The following is a 23,383-nucleotide window of genomic DNA, read 5'->3' on the forward strand; positions in this document are numbered from 1 at the left end:
CCACTCTGCTGACCTCAGCCACTCCTGTGTATCTATGTGTGCGTCTGTGTTTGTGTAATTGTGAGCTTTGTACATGCGTGAGACACATCAGCAACCTGTGGAAACAAAGAAACTAATATCTCGAGCCAAACATCTGTATCGGTGCATGTTTGTGCACGCGTTTATAAACGTATGTTTCCTAAACAGTGATTATGTGTATGGTAAAAGCACGGGTGGTTTATATGGAGCCGAGTTTGTTTATTTGGATTGCGAGGACATTTTTAAAGCCCTTTGTGGTCGACGGCTTAAAATTTTTTCAGAAAGAAGTTGGCTGAAGTCGCCAGTGAAACCACAGTAATCCACTTTCACACCCACATAGCCACACACACAACCGCACACTCTCGAAGATACAATACACAGCGTCACAGTGACATTTGGATCCTGTAGGCTATAGTATAATCCTAGAGTTATGTCACATCTCTCACCTATGACCTTTTGCTCTTCCGGGATCTGTCTTGAATGTATGCACACTATCTCTAAATATGTGGAAAGCCTCACATAGTCTTGCTCATGGCTTTAGTGACCTTAAGATAGGGCTAACTGGGTGGGCTTGCCTAACTGTAAAGTGTTTGATGTGTGACAAATTTCAAAACATCCGAGGCATCTGCTTGGCATGCCATTTTTAAAACCTCAGGGGTGACAGTACAAATGATAATGAATATGTGTCCTCTGTAAACACTTAGCTTAAGATTGAGACTGGAATTACTATTAAATAAATTAATAGAAACAGTTAAAAATACACTATGTACCACTGTTTTAATAGAAAATTTGCCACTATGACAAACTGTGTGCGTTACAAACACAGTCTCACTACTGACACACACAATTCCCATTTATAGTGCACATGCACACTGTGTAATTGCAATGTCACTTGCAGCTGGATGAGAGCATTCATTCATCAACAATCCCGGACTAAAGGACGCTCATAAAGAAAGACACTCCTTCTCATTCACACACATATCAAATAACCGCAAGATAATATCTCTCCACACTTCTCTTTAGCAATGTAGGGCACTTTAAAACGTCATTTTACAAATGCAGATTATGTCGTTTGGTATTTACAAATCAGAATTATAAAAGTATTAAGAGTTTCTTCAGTAGCCTGAAAAATATAAATGCTTTGACATGTCCACACAGGCAAAGATCATGTTGTTTATAGGTTTTTAAAAAGTTCCACTTAGTTTAACAGAAAAGAAAACATTTTAACCTGTTACTAATTTGCTCAAAATGTCACAGATTGCTTAAATTGTCCAAAATTTGTTATCGCAGAATCCATGTAAATCTAACCACATATTTAGAGACTGCATTTTGCACTTGGCATGTTGCAATAATTGGTGCGACATGCAGATTTCAGCTACGGAAGTGAGCGGAGCTGCTATCTGATCTGCTAAAATAGAGGTGAGAAAAATCAGAGAAGAAGCGACTAAACAGTTTGATTGACTGTTCAGTCTATAGAGTCACAACCCACTATAGACACTATAGACACTATAGACCCGGCCCTCTCTAACCCTCCTCTGAATTGTCCTTGTTCCCACTCCTTCTTAGAACGAGTCACATATTGCTTATTGAGAGACAGGAGGAGGAAATCCTCCATTAGTGCAGACTACAATACCTTTTCCTCTGCCCTGCTCCGCCTCCCATTTACCTCTCACACTCACTGCTGACAATCAGCATCACTCACTAAAATAACGATATCATTCTAATTTTGCTTCTGAAAGCCATGAAAACTTATTACAATATCAATAGAAACCCAGAACGGTGAGAAAGTCATGAGAACCAAAATGCGGGAACCTCACTACCATGGACTCGACATACACGCTGGTGTTCTACAGGGATATTAGTGCAATGTCAAAGGGTATTAACCTTTTAAGCAATGTAGAGCTTTAGCTGGCACTGGAATAACAATTGTTTCCTGTTGTGCCAAGTATAGCCAGGCTTAAGGTAAGAAAAGAAAGTGATAGCAAATTCATGATCATTGCCTTGCAGTCTCAAGGAACTTTGAACTGTATAGTGTGGTGTAATTGCATTGTACAGTAGATGTTAATGCAGCCGGTCAGTGTAGTTAGGCTGATGGCAGCTAGAGGGCGAGACCGGTGTGTTTCTGTAGAGAATGTTATGTTATGTGGGGGCAGAGCAAGAACAAGAAAATAAAGTGTGGTTATGAATCGTACAGTGGACCCGCGTATAATTGAATAACACGACATATAGTAAAGAAGACTGTTTAAAAACCCTAAATTCTTCATTTTAGCTATGTAACATTTTGATAAAGTAAATCCTTTTTTTTCTTACTAAAAAAATCAGTCTTAGCCCTGCTAATCGAAGCTCTCGCTGACTACGCCAAATTTAGCTCCAAAGCCAATCAAACGGACGCCTGAAGGATAACCTCAGTCACATAAACAAATGCGCACACATACACACTCGATCGCATACAAAGAAAACTACATACATACATTTAAAAACCCCAACCCAACCAAAACGCACGTGGACATATTTTTATCATGTGTTTGTCATTTCCAGCAGGCAGCAGAGCGTGAGCATGTGAGTGGATTTACGAATGGAAAATAAGTCCAGTGCCCTTACTCGCTCTCTCACTCACTCACACACACACACACACACACACACATACATACACAGGCCCTGCCATGACCTCTGCATATAAACACAGATTCAACCAGCCAAAGGAATTCCTCTCTCTCTCTCTCTGACCTGCGGTAAGTCTTTAGTGGTCTGTAGCGGTTCTCTGAAGAGAGAAGTGCATGACAGGATCTGATAAGACAAATAGAACTGTTCCCAAACTCACTAAGCCACCCACTTTGGTTATGTGTGTGTGAGTGCATTTATGTTTTTTTCCCCTGTTGAATTCTTCATACTTTCAGACCCTCCCTGTCTTTCTCTAGCTCGCCATTGAGGAAATTTTTAGACCCCAATTATTCTTTACATGCCAGTTTGTGTGCTAAAAACAGTTCCTTGGCTTAATAGTGTGTAAGGCTCATTTCCTATCAAAGCACACACACAACTTCTTCAAATGAATGTTTCCTCTGTTTCGGTAGTTGAAGTATGAACTGCATCGTCGCGTAAAAGCGACCTCTTGACAGAACTTGTAAAGCAGTTGTTTTTTTTAATTCAGTGATGCACCACAGGTCTTTGCTAAAGCCCATCCCACTTCTTTCTGTTTCCTTCCCTTCTGTCTTGGTTTTTCCCTCCTCTGACACTCCTCCACCACTTTTCCTCTCTCTGTGGGTCAGCAGGTCTCCCGAAGGTCATTTGCTCTTGGGGGAAAAGGGGTCATATATCTTCACGCCACTGTTTGTAGAGGAGGTTCAGATGTGACATAGGGTTAACACTGGTGCGCCTTTGAATTTGTGCTGAGAGTTTCATGGACTGACTGTGGTATGAGGAGAATGCCAACATACAGGGTGCTTTAAGGGCGACAGCATGGAGGGGTGGGTGGGCAGCGCAAAAGAGCCTGGCATCTCAAGGCTGTGCAGCGGGCAGACAGAGAGGCTTTCATGACTTCTCAATAGGTAGTGTCGAGGTGTTCAATTGCTCAATCTCGCTTTACTTTTTCAGTCATTCAGCTGGTCAACTCCCGAGTTTCCCATGGTATTCTCCCATCGGTTTAGCCTTTAAGCACTGGTTAGCTTGTGTGTTTTTGTCTGAGTGTCTGTTAAGCCCATGAACTTCTTTCATGCCTCCTCATTAGCATGTGAATCCTCCCTCCACAAGCAGGCCAGCATGGAAGGATGGAGAAAGACAGGAAAGAAGGGGGAAGAAAAACGCAAAACCCCAGGAAAAACAGGGAATGCTGTGAGAGAAACCAGAAACTGATTTTTGGAAATGTTTTATTTTCCAGGCTGACTGTTTACCCAACACACCCCAGTTTATGCCTAGAGTTAACATGTGACGGTTCTCACTTTGTTTAAAGTATCTGTAGCCAAGTTCCCAGGCAGATTATGCTGAAAGTCTTGTATGAACAGAAACACGCTGGAATCTCCTCATCTTAAGTTGTGTTGATCGTCCCGCCCTGCCTTGCCTGGGCAATTCTGTGCTCACCCACATCTCCTTCTTCCTGTTGTATGCACAACATGGTTCTCAGACACCACTGTAGCCTGGGCTAGCCTTGTGTGGGCCCACCAGTGCCCTGATGAATTCTGCATGCTGTTTGTGCAGGTGTCTGCTTCAGTGACCATTACATCTGCTGACCTATGTTGACCAGTGGAAAGAGAGTCAATGAGAAAAAGAGCTTAATTCACACTAAAATCAGCTATAATAATACAAAAACGCTTTAAACTCTGCTGGCAAAATTTGTCTTCAGAGGAAGCAAAACAGCATAAAATCAAGAAAAAATGTTTTTTTCTTGACTGTAGCTATATTACATGGCTTAAACATATACACATTGATCTGGCGAGCACCTGAGACAACACTGTCTTCTTTTGGTTTCATTATGCAAGTCTGAAAGCTGAGTGTGCTTCTCTCGGAGGCATGCACAAGAATGTGTGTTTTGAGGTTTGCGTGAAGTTCATCTGAGTGCTGTGCTCCTCAGTACAGACCGGTAACATGATCTTCATCACCCATCACTGGCGAGAAGACAGCTGTGGCTCTCAGCAGCATTCATGAGTAGACCTGGATCTTAAACCAAAACATCAAAGGAAACCATGATGTGAGCTAACCACATGAACCACATGTGGGACTACTTTCTGAGCAGTCTGACATTGAATGTATATGTTGGTGTGTCTGGATGTGGGTCTTCAGGACACCTTCTTGTCTTGACTTCTCTCTATTTATGAGTAACTGTGAACACATAGCTCACATTTTGCATGAGAACATGTTCTTATGCAAAAAATGTTCCAGATTTGGGTGGGCTTTCTTTTGTTTTTCTTGGTATTCACACATTTTTAAATCCCTCAAAGAAGAATTTGAAAGTCCCAGCCAGCGTTTACACGCCTATATTTGTATTGCTTTGATTTGGAGATGTGTATTTCTTTTCCCCCTTGTCAGGAGTATATTAGTCCATGTGTGTGAGACTGGTTAGGAAAGCAGACATCAAAATGAATTTTTACTAATGGCTAATCATGGCCCTGCATTGTTATTAGTTGTGAAATTCTTTAGATTGTTATGGAGTGTTAAAGGAGTAGTACAAGAGGGATGTCCCAGAAATGTTTCTTTTTCTTTACTAGATATTTTGAAACTCTTTTCCCTAAAACTATGCAAACTTTATTGACAATATCCCCCTGTTGATTGGTTTCTTTCTTCTTTAATAATGAACCAATAGCCTTGAGTGTGAGTGTGTGTTTGCTCTGTGAGGAATGAGTGAAGCTACAGGATAAAGCTCAGTTCTCAATGGCCTGTTGTCGCACTGTCAACTAGAGCAGCAGGAGACAGTTTGTCGAGTAAACAGACTGTTTACTGTGAGCACACACACCTGTGAAAGGTTTTTGTCTTCTAATTTGTTTTCTAATGATACTTTCTCTTCAGCTTACAGGTAAGTAAACTGAGCTATGTGACAGTATGATTCCCCGTATTAGATGTGACTGTGAGTCAGCTCATGTATTTGCATAGGTTCATGCAGCTATCCATGTGTTTGTGTATGTCTGTGTGTAGCTATGCTGCCAGCCCTGGTACTCCATCGTACCGCTATTCGTCCTTACCACAGGGGGTTTTACTGCAGCGACTCCAGCCTGTACTACCCCTACAAGAGAAGCACCGTACCTTCCTCAGTCCTCATTTCTGTTGGCTTGACACTGCCTGCGGTGTCCGTAAGTCCATCCGACATAAAAAGCACTTGGCGATGGGAAACTCTGAAGGCGGAAATAGGAAGGGCTCGAGGTTTATGAAGGTGGCTGTGAAGGAGTGACTCTGCTACATAAGCTCTACCAAAGTTTAGATAGGCTTATATAACTTTTTTCTGAAGCTGCAAGTGCATCTGATTTTGGAAAACAGTCACTCCTTTGCTCTAAGCTGTCCATCTGACTTCCTTAAGCCCCAACCACTTCTGCTATCCCATGATCCCCAGTGCCGGCATGCTCCTTGTGCTCCCGCCGTTCTCTCCTGTTTGTGTCTGTGTAACTGACCTGGTGCTTTTATTATTTCTTTCTTCTCTCCCTCTTCCTGTCCTTCTCTCTTTGTGTCTTTTGTAGCTAGCCTGCCTTTCCTGATCATTGAGACTAGCACCATACAGCCGTACCAGCGCGGGTTTTACTGTTCGGACGAGTCCATCCGGTACCCGCGAAAAGAGGGAGAGACCATTAGTGATGCTGTGCTTTGTGGTGTTGGCATTCTTATTGGCATCTTCTCCGTAAGTCGATCTTTACACCTCCCTTGGTTTAATCCTTGTAAAACTCTTAGATACGTCATAGTAGGGTTACTCAATTGTGACAAAAATCATCATTATGGCTATTTTGGTTAACGTCGAGGTCTAAATTATTTAACTTTGGCTCTGGAAACATCATACATTTATTGACATTCCAAAAAGCAAAAGGTCTTATAGCTCAGTGGATTTTTAATCTATGAATATAGTTTAACTGAACTAAGATCTTCACTAAAGATCTTTGAAAGTAAAGAAAAATCAGATCGTCTGGACCGGATTAGCACCTTGGCCCTGTCACAAGTGGCTCTTCACATAGAGCCATAGGCAGCTATCAGAGACCAACGGAAGTTCCGCGCTGCTTCAGTATTGTAAATAGTAAATAGGCGGTATTCTCTTGTTAAGTCATAATCGTGCAGATTGTAGCTTCACAATGTCAACTGGAGAGCTAAGAACATACACCAGATGTCTCAAGGTGTGGATTCCTTCCTATGGAGCAAAATTGATATCCGGTTAATATCCCCAGTAAGTACAGAGATCGGTGGGGCTGCTTATTTATTGCAACAAATAATGCATTTTGGTCAATATTGGAATGAAGATTATATAAAGATGACTCATCAAAATATCTACATCTTTTAACACGGGATCTTCTTGAACTTGGTGGGGAGTGAGTCAGTGTTTTAGGTAGAGCAGACAGAAGCTGGATTTAAAGCATAAGACAAAAGAAAACGATCATTAAGAAACCAAAATGCATAGTCCCAAACCTAACATAGAGCCTTCATCAAATTTTTGTTTTTATCATGCAGTGTTATCTAAAATTCTCCAGTTTTTTCCTTTAAATGTGCTTTTTTGTTTCCCCCTCCATTCTATAATGCTTTCTTCTTAATACTTCATTCTTCAGGAGCTTTTTCCAAGCCATTTATAATGGCCTGCATTTTATTACTTTACTAAGTGAGTGAGTCAGTCGGTAGTGAGAGGCCCCCCAAGCGATATTAGGAAGTGTATATTGGTGTATATGTGTGTTGATGCCTGCATGCCAAATACCAAAGAGATTTTATGAGCTCTTACTCCATTCTCATGGCTGACTCCGTGCCCTCTGTGCCCTGTACATTACTACTGGTAAATATGTCAGCGCTCTGTTCGCTACCACACTGGTAGCCTCGAGCGTCTCACTAGTTAGCAACAGCATGAAATTCCCATGACTGGAACCGTGCTCCAGAAAACGGGAATGGTTCTGGTGTTGTGCCAGCAGATTAGAGGGGGTCAAGTTTAGTGGAAACATGTTATAATGACTTGTGGTGGGGTGCATGACAATTACTGCCACGTGGTCAAGCTAAATGATCTTTACAGCCCCCAGACTCCTATGTGGCACAGCCCCCTCATAAGTTCCCAGACTGAAACATTGCTTCGCTGTCGCCTCTGTGCCATCAACTTAGTGGGCGCCCACGCACGTACACGCTGGACCAGCTCAGCTCTTCTGCTTATTGGATCCAGGACCCTGTTCTTGTGTTAGTTAGCTCCCTCACATGTTCACGTGTGGGCAAAGCTGGCGTGTCTTACACAGCTGTATTCCATTAGTGGCGTCTACTGCCATGCCGACACCATTCCTGTAACACACGCGCTGTCTCCCATGCTGGCACAGGCACATGGATACGCATATATGCACATATATACATGCAGTGGTAGCAGATTCCACTTGGGTCTCTTGTTTATCTCTGTTGAAAGGAAAATCCCAATAGCCCTGCTGGTCAGACAGATTCATGTCTGGCAGACTCTGTTTCCACAGTTAGAAGTTATGAGTTACCATGCATAACGATGATCTAAAAAAAAAAGATTAGATTCTCTGGGATACTCAGAGATGCTCTATACAAGCAGATATATAAACTAAGACAGGGGGTAGAAACAAGAGAAGAGATTTGAATGCTGGCAACAAAAATAAACAATTGTGGCCTGTATTAGCCTCCTGTGGTTTTAATCTCCACCTCTGATCTGAGTAATTCAATGACAATAGCACAGACAAACATACAGTACACCACCACGTTTATTTTGCCTGGCTGTGAGCTGAGCTGAGCACCTAATACCCAGAATAGATGTGTTTGTCAAGATTAACAGCACACACAAAGAGTACATGTACACAGTAAAAGAAGCTAATAATACGAGGGTACATTGTGTGGAAAGACTGCCATAGGCAGTGTGAATGTGTGCACATTCATCTGTGCACATAGTGCTGTTTACATTCACAATGTCTGCAGGCATAACGATGTGCAGGTAAATACTTTTTAAAGAAATTAATCAGAAGACTAAAGCCTTTTGTGGGAAGAAGAAGGAAAGAGCAACTGGTCTATTAGTCCAGGAACCCAGGTGGTACAGACTTATTGACATCTTTGTGCCTCAAGGCATGACTTGGCGCGCAAGCCCCTTCAGTATAGATGAGGTCTTTTCAATGGGCCTTACCTCTACTCAGCATTTCCTGGTTAGACTACCACAGGACTCACAATTAGCTCACTGGACTAAAGCTCCATAAAAAATTATATAGATACCTGTTTTCCTTTTTCATTGACGTTCACTTTCTTTTTTTATTCTTTACATCCGACGTGGAAGACCGGATCATATCATTGAACCTTTGCTCACATTCACATCATATTCAAACTGCCTGAGGGAAAGGCAGGCCATGCTCATCTTTTATGTTTGTTTATGTGTGACTTTGCACCATTTATTGTCCTGTCTTTCCTGTCTGTTACATCCTTCATAATCTCTCTGTTACTTCAACCTGGAATTGAGTTAGATTTCCTGCATGATAACTCAAAAGTTACAATTTTATTGCATGGTTTTATGTGTCTGAAACTAATGTAGTGCTGTTTGATTCGGCAACGTCTTAAAAAAATTGTAATGAGTGTTGTGTGCTGTATCTGAAAAAAATGTTCCTTTTAGATTGTGATTGGAGAATGCTACAGGATTCACCAGCTGCACCAAGGAACCAAGTCATTTGTGGGGAATCCCTACGTTGCAGCTCTCTACAAGCAGGTCAGCTCTGCATCTGACTGGCATCATACGTGTTCTAATAATTTCTTACATAGTAAAGCATTTTTTTAAACATCTCAATTTTATTGCCAAACCTAACATTGTATGTATGTAATTTTTATGTAAGGCACATAGTCGACTGTAAATTCTAATAACAGCTATTGAATGTTTTGAAGGAACTAAAACATTATCTCAAAAGTGGGATAGGAAACATGTTTTTTGCATCAACACAAAAAAATATTATAAACCTTCAGTGCAATATAACTGAAGTGATATGAGACCTTTCTGTGGTCTCTGGACCAGCCTCTTGAGGAAGTCAAAAACAGTACTGAGTGTAGTGAATTACTCAGAAGACATAATTAGTAACAGCTGTTAAAATCTGTTAGCGATACAACGTTTACATCAGCCACAAAATTTTTGGTCTTAGAATAGCATGCTACATTTTAAAAACTCATATCCTGTGTACGATAAATCTGCCAGCATTATTGTTTTAGGTACTTGTGCTGTGTAAGTGTAGAAGTCTTAAAACCATAGCAACAGTAATGGAGACAGTTCTTATCTAACAATCAGTTACAGTCATCTGCTTTATCTAATCACTGTTGTGTGTCATCTTGCAGATAGGTGTGTTTCTCTTTGGCTGCGCCATCAGCCAGTCATTCACAGACATTGCCAAGGTGTCTGTAGGTCGGATGAGACCCCACTTCTTAGATGTTTGCAGACCAAATTTCTCCACTATTAACTGTTCATTGGGGTACATCACCAACTATACCTGCACTGGGGAAGAGAGTGAAGTACAGGAAGCTAGGTTTGTGTAAACAACGATGCACACACAGTATGAACAGAATATAATATGTTTATTAATGTACTCCTTCAGAGTTTAAAAGTTACGGTTTCTCTCCACAGGAAATCCTTCTTCTCAGGACATGCCTCGTTTTCGTTATTCACCATGCTCTACCTGTGTGTAAGTAACCATCAAGCTCTGATATTCTAACATTCATGCAGGCACACATATGCTGACAATCAGAGAAACAATGATTTGCACATAGATGGAGTTATGGAAACAAGGCTGGGCTCTGATTAGGGGATTTACTGCTTGAAGAAAGAGAAAAACATTGTTCTTATCCACTGCTCCACCTCCTCTTCTTCATCTCCTCACTCATTTTTATACTCTTTTTTTAATTCCTTGGGGAGAAGGATGGATGCACTCCACCTGTTTTCTTCAAAACAGTTGCATGCATACTTCCTGTTCTCACTCATCCCTTTCCACATCTTTCTCTCAGTCCACCTGTTGTGGGTGTCTGGTAGGGTTTAGCACCCCAGAGGCATTTCAAGCTACACACACACACGAACACACATCCCAATCATCTCCCTTTCTTCCTTTGTTTACAGACCACAAATTTTAATGTCCCTTGTATGCTACAGGGATTTAAGAATAGAGTCAGTGTTTTGGATTTGGCTGGCCTGGTTACCAGGTGGTCTTGGTTCTCAGAGTGAAGACACTTGAATATCCCATGTATTATAGTGGATTGCAGTGCAGTGCAGTGAGAGGTTGCTGTGGGTATTTCCCAGCCTCTGGGTGAACCTACAGCTGCACTCTGGTCAGACGAAGGAAAAGAACTGCATAAAACGCAGGGGGAAAGTAGCAAGGGAATGGAGATGTGCTGCATCCAGACCACACAGTGACACACTAGTCAAAGACCAATGTTCCAGCTGTGGTAAACTCAGGACTGCCAGCATCAGTCCAAATATGAATGGAGTTGAAAAGAGGCAGAACAGCTTGTAGTTGATGTTTTTGAATACAAAACCGTCCTGAAACAAAGACCACAAAGTAGGCCCACGCAGTGGTAAAAGGAAACTGCTGCTTTTCCACTCAAAGAAGTCCCCTCTTGAAGTCTGCCTAAATATGCATTCTTGTAGACGTCACTAAGAGCCAAACTCTAAATTAAAACCAAAGGAATATGAAGAATATAGAAGTTTGACAGTTGAGGACACGTGGTAGCTAATAAGAATTAATGTCAGGGATTAATACTCAATACTTAAAACAATTAAATAAATAGAATATAAATAGAAGATGGAACAGCTTCATATGCAAATGTTGCTTTTTGCACAACCGTTCTAGTGAAAATAGGTTATCAAGGCTGCCTTTTTCCTCATCAAAGCCTCTAGTGGCATACATATTTCTTTTCTTTGGTGCTTTCGCTCACTCATCGCTTTCCACTTTGAAAGTGTCATTTCCACATTGGGGCTGCCACCTCGTCCTCTTTCTCACAACCTCAATTCATCTGCTAATTGGCATTTAGTGAAGTTGAAGCACTTAATTTCCTGACAAGCATGCCTCAGTGCTGCATCTCTGACTGATGTGGTTTGAGCTGTGCCTTAACAGCATCATAGGCTTCAGAGACAGCACACCCATAACTGGCGCAGACCACATGGCATGCTGTTCAGCAACACCACAGCCACAGAAAACAAGCATATGCGTGCATTTGTGTGTGCCACTGAACTATCTTTTGTTTTGGCTAATGCACACTCAACATCTGCGTATTCTCAGAATGAGAAAACGAAGTGTTTGCGTGAGTTAGTTGTGACTATACGATATCTCACTGTTTCTGGGCCAGAATGCATGTTGGTGGTTAAATAAAAGACAATATTTGTATTCAAGTTAAAAATGGCTCTAACCACAGCTGTGTTAATGTGCCACAACATGGTGTGAACCAAAAGAAAAGAGGAGAATGGGGCACGCATGTAAAGCGAGACCTTGCTTTCTAATTCTTTCTCACTTTGTTGTGTTTGTTCATGTTTTTTTTAATTTAACATTCACTCTGAATTGGTGCAAGAGGGACAAGGCGAGAAGATCTTACTGGATTCCTTTAGAAACCACCAGACTTTGTGTCGCTTTTGGCTCCATCTGTCATGGGAATTTATTCCTTTTGTTGTGTTTTGTTGGTATTTTCCTCATATCTAACTAGTCAAGACAAATTCTGGGAACAAGACTCGGTTAAAAAGGCAGAGGTCATGTTGGATTTAAAGACGAGACACTGAACTTTATTTTAGATGATCATGAATGCTTTCACATGCTTTGTGTGACTTAGTGTGTTGAACCAGGCTTGGACTGGCTTATTTGGGTTACCTCAGTGTGTTCGAATTAGATATGGGCACACTGACTGGTAGGTTGTAATATCTCATGTTTTGACTAAGTTCAAGTTTTCATTATTGTTCCCACATCCTTCATTAAAACTTTGTTAAACTGAAAAGGTTCACAGGCTGTGCAAAGTTGTTTTTTTTTTTTTAGCTAGGTTTCATTCATAGGTGCATTACGTCAGTCAAAAGCTCTTATCAGTAGTTCTAACTCACTACCTGACAACCATTGTATAGGAAGCCTGAAGTCTAAACATCCCTGCCAGCGAGGAGGAGAACAAGAACAGAAGGGATGGGAGGGATCGTTTCCTCAGCTATCGTAAGGATAAGAACAATGATAGGGTGTCGTAGAGGAAATGTGAGAGAGCTTTATGTCCACACCTACCAGGGCTAGTGGTTGGGGGTTGCAGGCCGGCACTGTCTGCAGGAATTGTTAGACTGACTGATTATAGGACACAAGTATGGAGGTCTAGGCTGGGTAGACCTTGGCTGAGGCTCGCCCTCCCAGGCCCTCTGTCTCTGGTTGTGAGAGACAGGAAGTCAGGGGTATGAGTGGTGGAGAAACACAGGATGTCTGAGGAACCTGGGCTGACCTCACCGCTGTGCATGTTAAGTGGATAAAAAAAGAGCAAGAGCGTGTATGACTTTGCTCTTGTGTAAGTGACTGAAAGTGGCCTTGGATTTAGTTTTTCCTGTTTTGGTTCTCCCCTGTCTTCATCATGACCCAGAAAATGGGCTGCAGGCGGAGTGTAAGGGGGTACATCCGTTTTGTCTTCTGTTTGCACTATAAGAGGGTAAAGAGTTCATCCCAAGTGTTGAAGCATGCATGGCATGGTATGTATATATATATGCGTGTGTGTGTGTGTGTGTGTGTGTGTGTGTGTGTGTGTGTGTGTGTGTGTGTGTGTGTGTGTGTGTATTTGTGTGTGTGTGTGTTCAGTGGCATACTGTGGTTGTATTGTTTTTACAGCTGGGATCTTGAACCATGAATCAGTCATGTCCGGGTCTCATGCAGTCAAGTGTGTGTGTTTCAGAAGACAGTATGTATTTCTCTACGGATCTGGCAAGCGCCTGCCCACTTTGAGTCAGTCTAGACCTCTCAGACAGTAATAATATACACACACAGACACCACAGGTGCAGGGTTATAAAGGCAGCGTTTAGTGTCTTTTATGAAAACTAGTCAGGTGTGTGTGAGGGTTTATTACTGCCTTCTGATAATTTAGGTTATATGTTTTACACCAAATACACAGAACATTTTCTGTTTGTCGAAGGGAATTTATGTCAGAGCATGTGCACAGTTTTGCATATTAAATTTGGTTCTTCTCTTCTCTCCTCCTTGCTTCCAGTTCTACATACAGTCCAGGTTTACATGGCGTGGCGCTCGTCTCCTCCGCCCATTGCTCCAGTTCACTTTGCTGATGATGGCTTTCTACACTGGCCTATCACGCGTGTCCGACCACAAGCACCACCCGACCGATGTCCTGGCAGGATTTGTGCAGGGAGCCCTGGTGGCCTACTGCATAGTGAGTTCACACAACACCACACAATACATTCAAACGATTTGAGACATACGAGAAATGCTACATAATTAGAAACAGGGAGAGTGTCTGACATTTACACCTTTTCTATAACTGATCATTGTGGATCCTACAACCAAAGCAGTCTTCAAATAAAGTTTGCCTCAACTTATCTTCCTTATTCCACTTTTTCTTCTCTCTGCTTTTGGTAAAAGGAGAAACGGAGCAGGCAATGAAGTGAGGACAATCTGATTCCCTTTAATGAATAACACATTGCTTGGAGCCAAGCCCTAGTTAAGAAGTGTGTTCGTGAGTGTGTGTGTTGGAGTGAATCTTTGCCTCTTGGTGGGATTCCATACTCTACAGCCATTCTTGCTACTTTAGTGACATATTGTCACAGGAGTTGCCAGATGATTTTCATAACCCTCGTCATTACACTAAGCTAGATGGAGCCAAGGAAAATGGAATTTGGGTCAAGAAGAAAAAAAAAGGGGGGGGGGGGGGGGCGTGTAAAAAGAAAAAGAGAGAGAGGGGAGGGGAGAGAGGATTAGCCTTTGAAACAGGAATGAGGCTGTTAATTATTTGGGTTTTTTATTTGGTGGCTCTGGTTCTATCAGCACAGCAGGACTCAGCTAAACTCTGTTGCCTGTGGCAAAAATACAGACGTGAACACACACGCGCACGCACACACTTACCTTTCGACAGGATCCAAATCATCAAAGTGGAAAGTTAGGTTCATAAGATTGAGCAAGACCTCAGTAGTGGCGCCTAGCAGACCTTGGCAGAGCTAAAATGTACAAAGACACTCACACAAACACACACAGAGAATAACACACAGTCCTTCAATACCTGGATTAGAATTCATGAGCAGAAACCAGCAAGTAAAACAATAACTGTAATGGCCTGGCGAAACCAGTTCTCCTCCAGCTGGGAGCAGCCTTCTGACGACATCAGCCTTGACAAGTAAAGAAATTATGTTTTTTAGAAATATACGCATTGAACTCTGAATTGGCAAATTTGGGGGAGGAGTGAAGGGAGGAAAGTGACTAGAGAAGAGCCTTGTCTGACATCTTGGCTTGGGATGAGCATGGGTTTAATCCAACTCAACTATCCCACAAACTTTCTGCTTTTGCATGAAGAGAGACAGCTTAATCCAGACGTACAGACACATTATTCATGTCCATATACTTACAACACATATAATGTACACACACACACACACATGCGCACACAGTCAAACCCCTGCCGATTAAGGCAGTGAGGTTACTTTTACAATCCGTGACGCCTCTTCTGATTTGCCAGGTTTTAGTAGAAACACACATCTGTGAGTACTTTACTTCAGCGCTTTCTGCCTCTCAGTAAGCAGTGGAGCAGAAAGCGCCTGATAGGAGATGAGTGGAGGCAGGACAGAGAAGATGTAAAGCCTGTGTGGCTTTCAGATGCCAGCAGAAAGTTTTAAGATCTTTAGATTCTAAGTTAGAAACTACACAAGTTTAATCATTTTTTGTAAATGTAAAATGAAGAATAATCATGATGAAGAAGGTAAAAGAATTTAGGAGTTTCATGGTATGCAGTCCATTAATCCAGTCTGAACCTTTCAACATGAAAATGTGATTTTCCAGTCACTTCATGATACGCAAAGGTCTGACTTGATGAAGTGAAGAAAAAATGAGACGAATTAGTGGATTTTCTTGCTAGTCTGTTATACTGTTATACTGTGAAACAGCATCTTCCTTTCCAAATAAATTTAGCTGACTCACTGCAAAGATGTGTGTTGTGCCGGGACGTTATTGTTATGGGCTACAGTTAATTCTTTCATCGCTGTGCACCCCCACTGATTGCCGGTAAATGAACAATTCAAATGTTTATGGACACATTCAGATGTAGTGATGTGTTATACTGTGGCTTTGTAGACTTTACTTTGTGCTTTACTGTAAGTAAAGTGCTGCTTTAAACCCTGTTGTCTGTGCACACAGATAAAGTCTCTGAGTTAAATACACCCATAGTTTTTAAAAATACCACAACAGGAAGTATTACTGTCTCACCTGGTACTTACTATAAGACACAGTGACCCAGTTTTCAATATGAGTTGTAATAAAGGTCAAGGCGACTGAATCCAACAAGAACCAGCTGTGATGAGGAAGGAAGAAGGGGGCAGCGTTTATTTGTTTTTCTAAGTTCGTTGTCATTTGCGAAAAGGCGTCAGGTCAGGCATAAAACTCCCCCCGAAAAAACAAACCAAGGCGCTCAGAGAGCGAAGCAGTCTTTGTGTGGTCCCGATGAACTCATATAGAAACAGGAAGTAAACAGATATAACCTAAATGTAAATTTGGAATTCTATTTGTGCCACCAGATAGCCTACACTGTAATTTTTATCTGTTCAGGGACATTTACAGTAAGATACGTGCTTGAAGTGTGAGACGATGCCATTGACTGATAACATTCTTAGAATTATGCAGTTGTATAATAGCTGTAGCTGCTCCTCCGAACTCTTCTGGTGTAAATGGAAAATGTGTGGTTATAATATAATTAAAGTTGATTTCATGTGCATGCAAACTAATAAAAAACATTTTATATATGTCAGGTTCTTCTAAGTAATAGAAGACACTGACTTAGCTAACTTCCTGTGTGACTCTGCTTTTAACTGTGTGTAAAGATATGCGATTAAAAGTACAAAAGTTTTTTTTTATGCAGTTGTCACGAAAAAACACCAAACTGCTGTGTATGCACTATACAGCACAATGGGGCTAGATGCTTTAGGTGCATTAGTGTATATTATGCAAAGGAAGTGGTGTGGTCATGATAAGCCTTCCAACAGGGTAGGTCAAGGTCAAGTGTGATTGGTCTTGAATCATGTAGCAACAGGGCCTGATGTAGCTGGCCATGAGAAATCCCCATGATAAGTATGGAAAGTTTCCCATATCTCTGAGTCACCTCAGCTGTATGGCCGCATATCCATTAACACTCTATGAGTCATAGCATTTATAATATGGCATTTAAGACACAGTGCCCAAACCAACTGTTGTATACACCAAGGGCCATTTAAAGTCCATGAAAGCACCCATCTGTTATGAAGGTGTCATTCTACATATCGCCCTTCTATCAAATGTCGCTAAGTGTCCTTATAGTCTGGAAATATCAAGCTTAAATAGCGGAGAATGGGACACTTTTTGTTTTATAAATAGATCAGTGACTGCATGTCAAGTATTTTGGGCAGAAAACCCAGATGAACACTAAACTGGCTACTGTTTGTCCCTTGAGACAATTTCCATATGACAGCATCATTTCCAATCCATGTAAAATCCCTGAGGGAAATATTCATTTTATTTCCTTGTACTGCTGGTTCCCAGTAAAGGTTCCCTTTTACATAGTTTAGTGTTGATGGGAGCTTCTCCCCCCTGGACTCCATCGCACAGGCCATTCACTCGGCCCGGACTGGCATCATGGAAGGAAAAGCTGCTGTACCTGCCAATTATGTGTGTGTGCTTTCATGTATTTGTGTGTGTTAGTCCACAGCTGAAGCCAGTTTTGCTCATGACTGACCTCTGCTCCGTGTAAGTGGAAACGGTAATCCACTGATACAGTGGGCTAGAGTTTCCATGGGCCCACTTCCTGTCCACTCTTGCCCCATTTTCCTGTTTGGCATATGATGTCATTGTGATCTTATGAAAAGCTTTTTTTCTTATTTTTTTTCTCCTTTCCTTTATTCACCACCAAATTAGTTTTTTGTTTTTTTGTTTTTTTTTTTAGAAAGTGTGTACATTATTGTACTTTATTGAGCCCCGTGGGGAAATTGCTCTCTGCATTTAACCCATTCACTCAGTGAAGCAGTGGGCAGCCATTGGGCGCCCGGGGAGCAGTGTGTAGGGACGGTACCTTGCTCAGGGGTACCTCAGGGTAGCTGTTAAGGGGAATCGAACCCCCGACCTTCCGATCATGGGGCAACCACTCTACCTACTGAGCTATCCCTGCCCTCCTAAATCCCTCCTATATTAGAGTGAGCAATACTAAGATCACTTCCTTCAGTCAGATTACTCAGTGTTGCCAGTCTGGGACTGAACATGGTGGAGGAAATGCAGAAGGGAGTTCCTTGTCACTAAAAAGTATCAAGATTACAGATGCTTTTTAACCACAAAGGGCATTCCTCATCCAACAAAAAAGAAAAAACCTGGGTTTAGGAGCAGATCATCTTCTAGCCGATGCCCACATTGCATTCTGCAGATACCCCTGACTTCTCATTGGGACATCAAGATATAATGCAAAATTCACTTTAACATTTCTCAAGAACATCCCGCCCATAAGAAAATACATGTGCATGTTAATATTCTTGTATCGAGCATAGATTGTATGTAGTCACTGGTTCGAGAACACCTCTTTTGAAGACTTGATTTCAAGAATGAAAGGATGTAGTTCTAAGGTGCATACATAGACTGTATGCGTGCACTGCACAGACATAGATACCTGCTAATTCATGCTAAGTTACATGCAAACTAAATACTAGAATTTCAGTCTCCAAAACTGGAGCCTTGAACTCAAATGAAAATAGAAAGCACCAGAATAACAAACACAGTCAAGAGGTTCAGTTTGGAGGCTTGAATTAGCTGTGATAAAGCTTAAAGACAGCTAGGGACCTGGATAGCACCCTACCTGTCACTCAAATGTCTCAGCACTAGTGGTACACAACTTTAGCACTTAAAATTTTTAAGCTAGTGGGTTATAAAAGCAATTTTTCCTTGTAAAGTTTTGAAAAGCTACAGGTACTTTTTTTGGTAAAAATCTGTCTTTTACCCTGTGGCTGGTTGTTTGACAGTAGCATGATGATGTGTGCGGGGATTGATATGCTTTATTTTTCTACTTGGGATGATGCCACTTGTCACAGAACTAGAACTAGAAGTAACCAGTCCCCACTGAAGCAATTGTTTATGACCAGAATAAACATTTATATTTATATCCAGCTTCCGGTCAGCATGTGATCAGAGTAGATGTAGGAATGAGCTGCTCGCGTGAATTTTAACAGCCTTTTCCTTAATTTCACCCCTCCAACTGCCACTTTAAAGTCGCCCATCTCCACATCTCCATGACTTTTCCCCTCTTAGCCTGTTTGTGTCCATGTCTTTAAACCTTCTATCAGGATAATATATTTATGGAGTGTCACAAAAGTGGAATAGTCAGCCAAACTAGAATAATTTGAACAGCTTTGTAATAAATACAGTCTACCAGCATCACACTTTTTCAGATATCTACAAGCCAGACCGTTTATTCATTCCCATATTTCAAGCTCAGGTCCTGTACCAGAATCTACACTTTTAGAAACTATTCTACAACTTAATCCGACCAATAGAGGGCTGACTTCTCTGCTGTACAATAAAATGTAATACTTCACACATATCTTGGAATCAGACATCCTTGAAATGCCTCTGTAAGACTGACTAAAGCATAGTCAAATCAAATGAGATAAGTTAAACACGGTATATGTAAATTAAAACAGTAACTTGGCTGTCCTTCACTGTGTGCCATTTGCATTAAACCAGCACTGCGAAACTTTTTTTTGCACACAATCCAATCTTTGTTTAGTTCTCTTTTCACATCTTATCTCACTTTGTGTCCACCAGGTGTTCTATGTGTCAGACCTGTTCAAGCCAAGGGTGAAGCCGGCCACACCCCCGCCCTCCCCGATTAAGAAGGAGCTGCTCCCTTCATCTGACATCATTGAGAGAAACAACCACCACAACATGGTGTGAGGGAGCCCACATCGTCTTGTGACTGAGGAGCCAATCGCAGCACTGCTCACCTCCCATCGGACAGTAGAATGTAGCGACAAGAGACAATTGCTGCTTGTTGAATGGCATCCTCCGCCCTTTTGCAGTGCCCCAGCTGGAGGCACTTTGTGGACTAGGGTATCAGATTTGAGATTTGCACTTCAGAGTCCACTCTCACTATCCAGACTTATTATTTACTATAACTACTAATCAGCATTTGAGCCCATCCTTTTGAGCACAAAAAAAAAAAAAGAATTGGAAGCTGAAAGACAAAATTAATTAAGAAGATGATAACTTGATAGACAGAGCTAAGGGTGGAAAAAAAGGCAAACCCCCTGCCTAGGGAGAGAGGGATTTCCAGTGAAGCTTCCTCCCCAAACTCTCTGTGGCCTTGGAACAGCAAAGGAAAACAACTTCCTTACCTAAGGGAAGGAAATTACTGCAATAATTAGCAGCGTAGAAATGATAACAATATAGAAAAATATAACTTATAGCACTGTTTTAACTCCATTGTCCATTATCACCACTTGCTGCCTGAGATGTCTGTCTGAAAAGATCTTGATCATGCTGACATAATGAGACAGAAATATTGACTCCGAGAAGCAAAACAAACCCAGGTTGGTAGTTTCATACTAGACTTCATATGTGGGGGAAACATAGTTTTCATAATAGAAACTCTGTATCTACAGTCCACTGTATGGATCACACACTGATCTTAGTAGGCCTTTATAACAGGCTACAGAGGAGTCCTTTTATTTCAAATCTTAGGCCCTGGAAAGTCAGGCCCTCTGACCTCATTGACCTCTGTCTCCAGATCAGCACATCAAGCTTTTTTTAGTGGATTTCAGAGTGGCCCAAGCCCGGGATGTTGCATTTTTGAGAGTTAGATGAAGTAAAGGGGGTTAAATTCTATGGAAGGATGGGGGCAGACCTCACAGCACCCGCCTGCCTGTACAAAAGGCGTGGCTGTGCCACCACTTCTTGGTGATGGGGCTATTCTCTGTAGCTTCCTAAACCAGAAGGTGATAGGTGGGTGGAATGAAAGGGTGTGGTCTGTTACCATGCACAGAGGGTGATTTACAGCAAAGCTGGCACATTATTTTGGGATGATTTGGGCTCTTTCCGCTGGCAGGGAGGGGCTCTCACCCACTCAATCACTCATTGGCAGTGGATGTCTGTCTCTCAAAGTGTGTGTGCGAGTGTTTGCATGTGCGTGTGCATTCTTATCTTGGTATGCTTGTGCTTGTTGTCAGTGTGATTGCGTGTGTTCGTTTGAATGTGCCCTGTGAAAAGGAGCCCCCTCTTGATAAACTGTGTCAAATGACAAGCGTGAATGTGTTCCACTGTATGTCTGAGAGCAGGTGAGTTATAAAAACTGTGGATCTAATATTTTTATTCTCTGCTAAGAAGCATCTTTAACCTTGTATGTTTATAGCCTGTCCTGTGTAATCACTAACAGTTGTACAGTACAGCATACAGAAGTCCTTTTTATTTACAGCCAACTCAGATATCCTCCAACAACACACTCCGCCATGTTGCACATCTTTCTCATTGTATAGTCCGTCCTATCATTTTACTCTCTCTTTTTTATAAATATATAAATAATGTATAGATCACTAAAATTAACCCTGTAAGATATTGTTTCTTAACATGTTTAGATATATCCACTATACAGACCTGTGTTCTTTACAAAATGCTGCTTAAAAGCATCGATTGACAGATTTTTGTATTTAGATAAATAAACTATTGTAGATTGTAATAGTTACATTTGTAATATGCTAAAAAATACACCCCCTACTTGTATTAAAATTCATAGTATTTTTGTATTGTCTTGTCCTCTTTTGTACAAAATAAATAGCAGTAATGGTGTTTTTTCTGCTATATGTACTTTGCTTTATTACATGTGCTTTTCAATAAAAAAAACAGCTCATATGAACACACTTTTGGAGTTTGGTATGTTTTCCCTGACAGATGGATTTGATGTTTTTTTTTTTTTTAATTTGAAATTGGCAGTTCACAAGGCTTGCCATTTAGGATCTGCCCAGACTGAGTCATCTGGCCATCCTCAAGTTCTTACACCTGCCAATTTCTCCTGCATCCATCATAGGCAACTATGTGAGTCAGCTGTTCCATTATTTCCTGATGTATCCCAGAACTGGACATTCACTAGACTATAAACTAAAATTATGTAAAGATTTGGGTCACCATGTGCATTTCAGAGAGGCCAGCCATGAGAAAAGAAGCTGTTGAAGTGTTAATTTGTCAGTGAAAACACATTTAGAGGAAGACTCGTCTCAGGGGGTAGAACAGATTATCTACTAATCAGAAGATTGGTGGTTCGATCCCTGGCCCTCCACTCCATGTACTTAAGTGTACAAGATGCTGAACCCCAAATTACTTCCAAGACATCTATGGGAGTATGAGGCTTGTAGTAGTGGCTGCTTGGTTACAGTATAAAGGTGCTATATAAGTACAAGTCAGGAGCAATTCATGTAATATATAATAATAGTGAATGACACTGATAATGAGTAGTTTAACCAAGAATTAGTTTATTGATTTTGATATGAATTGCCTTAAACTGCAGTCCTGCTACATGAATTATAGCTGATCTCAATGCCAGCACACATAAGCTGATACCCATCTGTCCCTATAATTGGAAAATCTGATATTTAATTGCTTGAATTGCCTCACAATGCTGTGATTGCAGCCATCCCCCAACTCTCTGTGACTTCATAATGTCACTTTTATTTACTGCAAATAGTATTTCACCACCAATTTAGGTATTGCTCATCAATGCTGGTGCACAGTAAGACAGTGACTCACCTTTAAGGTTATACTCAGTATCTTCCATTGGCCCACTTTCTTTTGCCAATAACTCTGCATGAATGCAGGCACAACATAAAAATGCACGCTGAGAAAAGGCCGAAGAAGTGCTTGTGAGTTCATGACCTCAGAGGCTGGCGTCATCAAGTGCGTGTGCGTGTCTGTGTTTATTCCAAAGCAAAAAGAGAAAAGAGTAGAGCAGAACACTGTGTGCTTTTGACAGAAGAAATATGTGTTTAATGCAAAGGCTACAGATTTCTTCATGCACAACATGGCCAACAAACAAAACAAGAAAGAAAGAAAGTGCATAACTGGTGCTTAAATGAGACCAAAGTGTTGAAAAGCAATTATTCAGAGCCATCACTTGACTGATGTCATCATTATTGTGGCATGCATTTCCCCCCCTCAGTGTCTTGTAAAGTATTGTCTTACAGCTGGTCTGAGGTCGGTTGTAAAGAATATAGCACCAAATGGATACTGCTGGTGAACAGCTGGTAGACCTGGGGTCAGCCATGCATGGCTGTAATAGTAGAGCGCCTGCTGCTGAGGCGAAGAGGCCCATGTTGTGGTCGTGTTTGGCAGCAGCAGAGCAGAACTGCAGAACTGGCAGAGGGCTGTCACAGGGAGGCCAAGGCATTACACAGATCTGTACCTCTCTCTCAGTGTGCTGGGTGTGTGTCACCTCACCATGGCAAGCTGTAGTACATCCTTCTTGCTCTGTTTACTTTTACTTATTACTCATGTTTTACTCATGTTTTACATGAATAATAAGTAAGTGCTTTTT

General features: G+C 41.5%; 1 protein-coding gene across 2 annotated transcripts in view; it reads left to right on the forward strand.

Annotated features, from left to right (window-relative positions):
• Window positions 1–21,716, forward strand: part of plpp3 (phospholipid phosphatase 3) — a 28,724-nt gene extending 7,008 nt beyond the window's left edge. The window contains exons 2-7 of one of the 2 annotated variants that reach the window (XM_082524600.1): window positions 6,177–6,334; window positions 9,275–9,367; window positions 9,982–10,169; window positions 10,268–10,325; window positions 13,847–14,023; window positions 19,630–21,716. In XM_082524600.1, the coding sequence (XP_082380726.1) occupies window positions 6,177–6,334; window positions 9,275–9,367; window positions 9,982–10,169; window positions 10,268–10,325; window positions 13,847–14,023; window positions 19,630–19,758 (803 nt within the window). In that variant the 3' untranslated portion in view covers window positions 19,759–21,716. Of the gene's footprint in view, window positions 1–5,640; window positions 5,796–6,176; window positions 6,335–9,274; window positions 9,368–9,981; window positions 10,170–10,267; window positions 10,326–13,846; window positions 14,024–19,629 lie in introns of both variants that reach the window. The other variant, XM_082524601.1, reaches the window with a different exon arrangement.
• The last annotated feature ends 1,667 nt before the right edge of the window (window positions 21,717–23,383 follow it).

This window comes from Aulonocara stuartgranti (assembly GCF_965226115.1).
Source record: "Aulonocara stuartgranti genome assembly, chromosome: 23".
Classification (NCBI taxonomy): Eukaryota; Metazoa; Chordata; class Actinopteri; order Cichliformes; family Cichlidae; genus Aulonocara; species Aulonocara stuartgranti.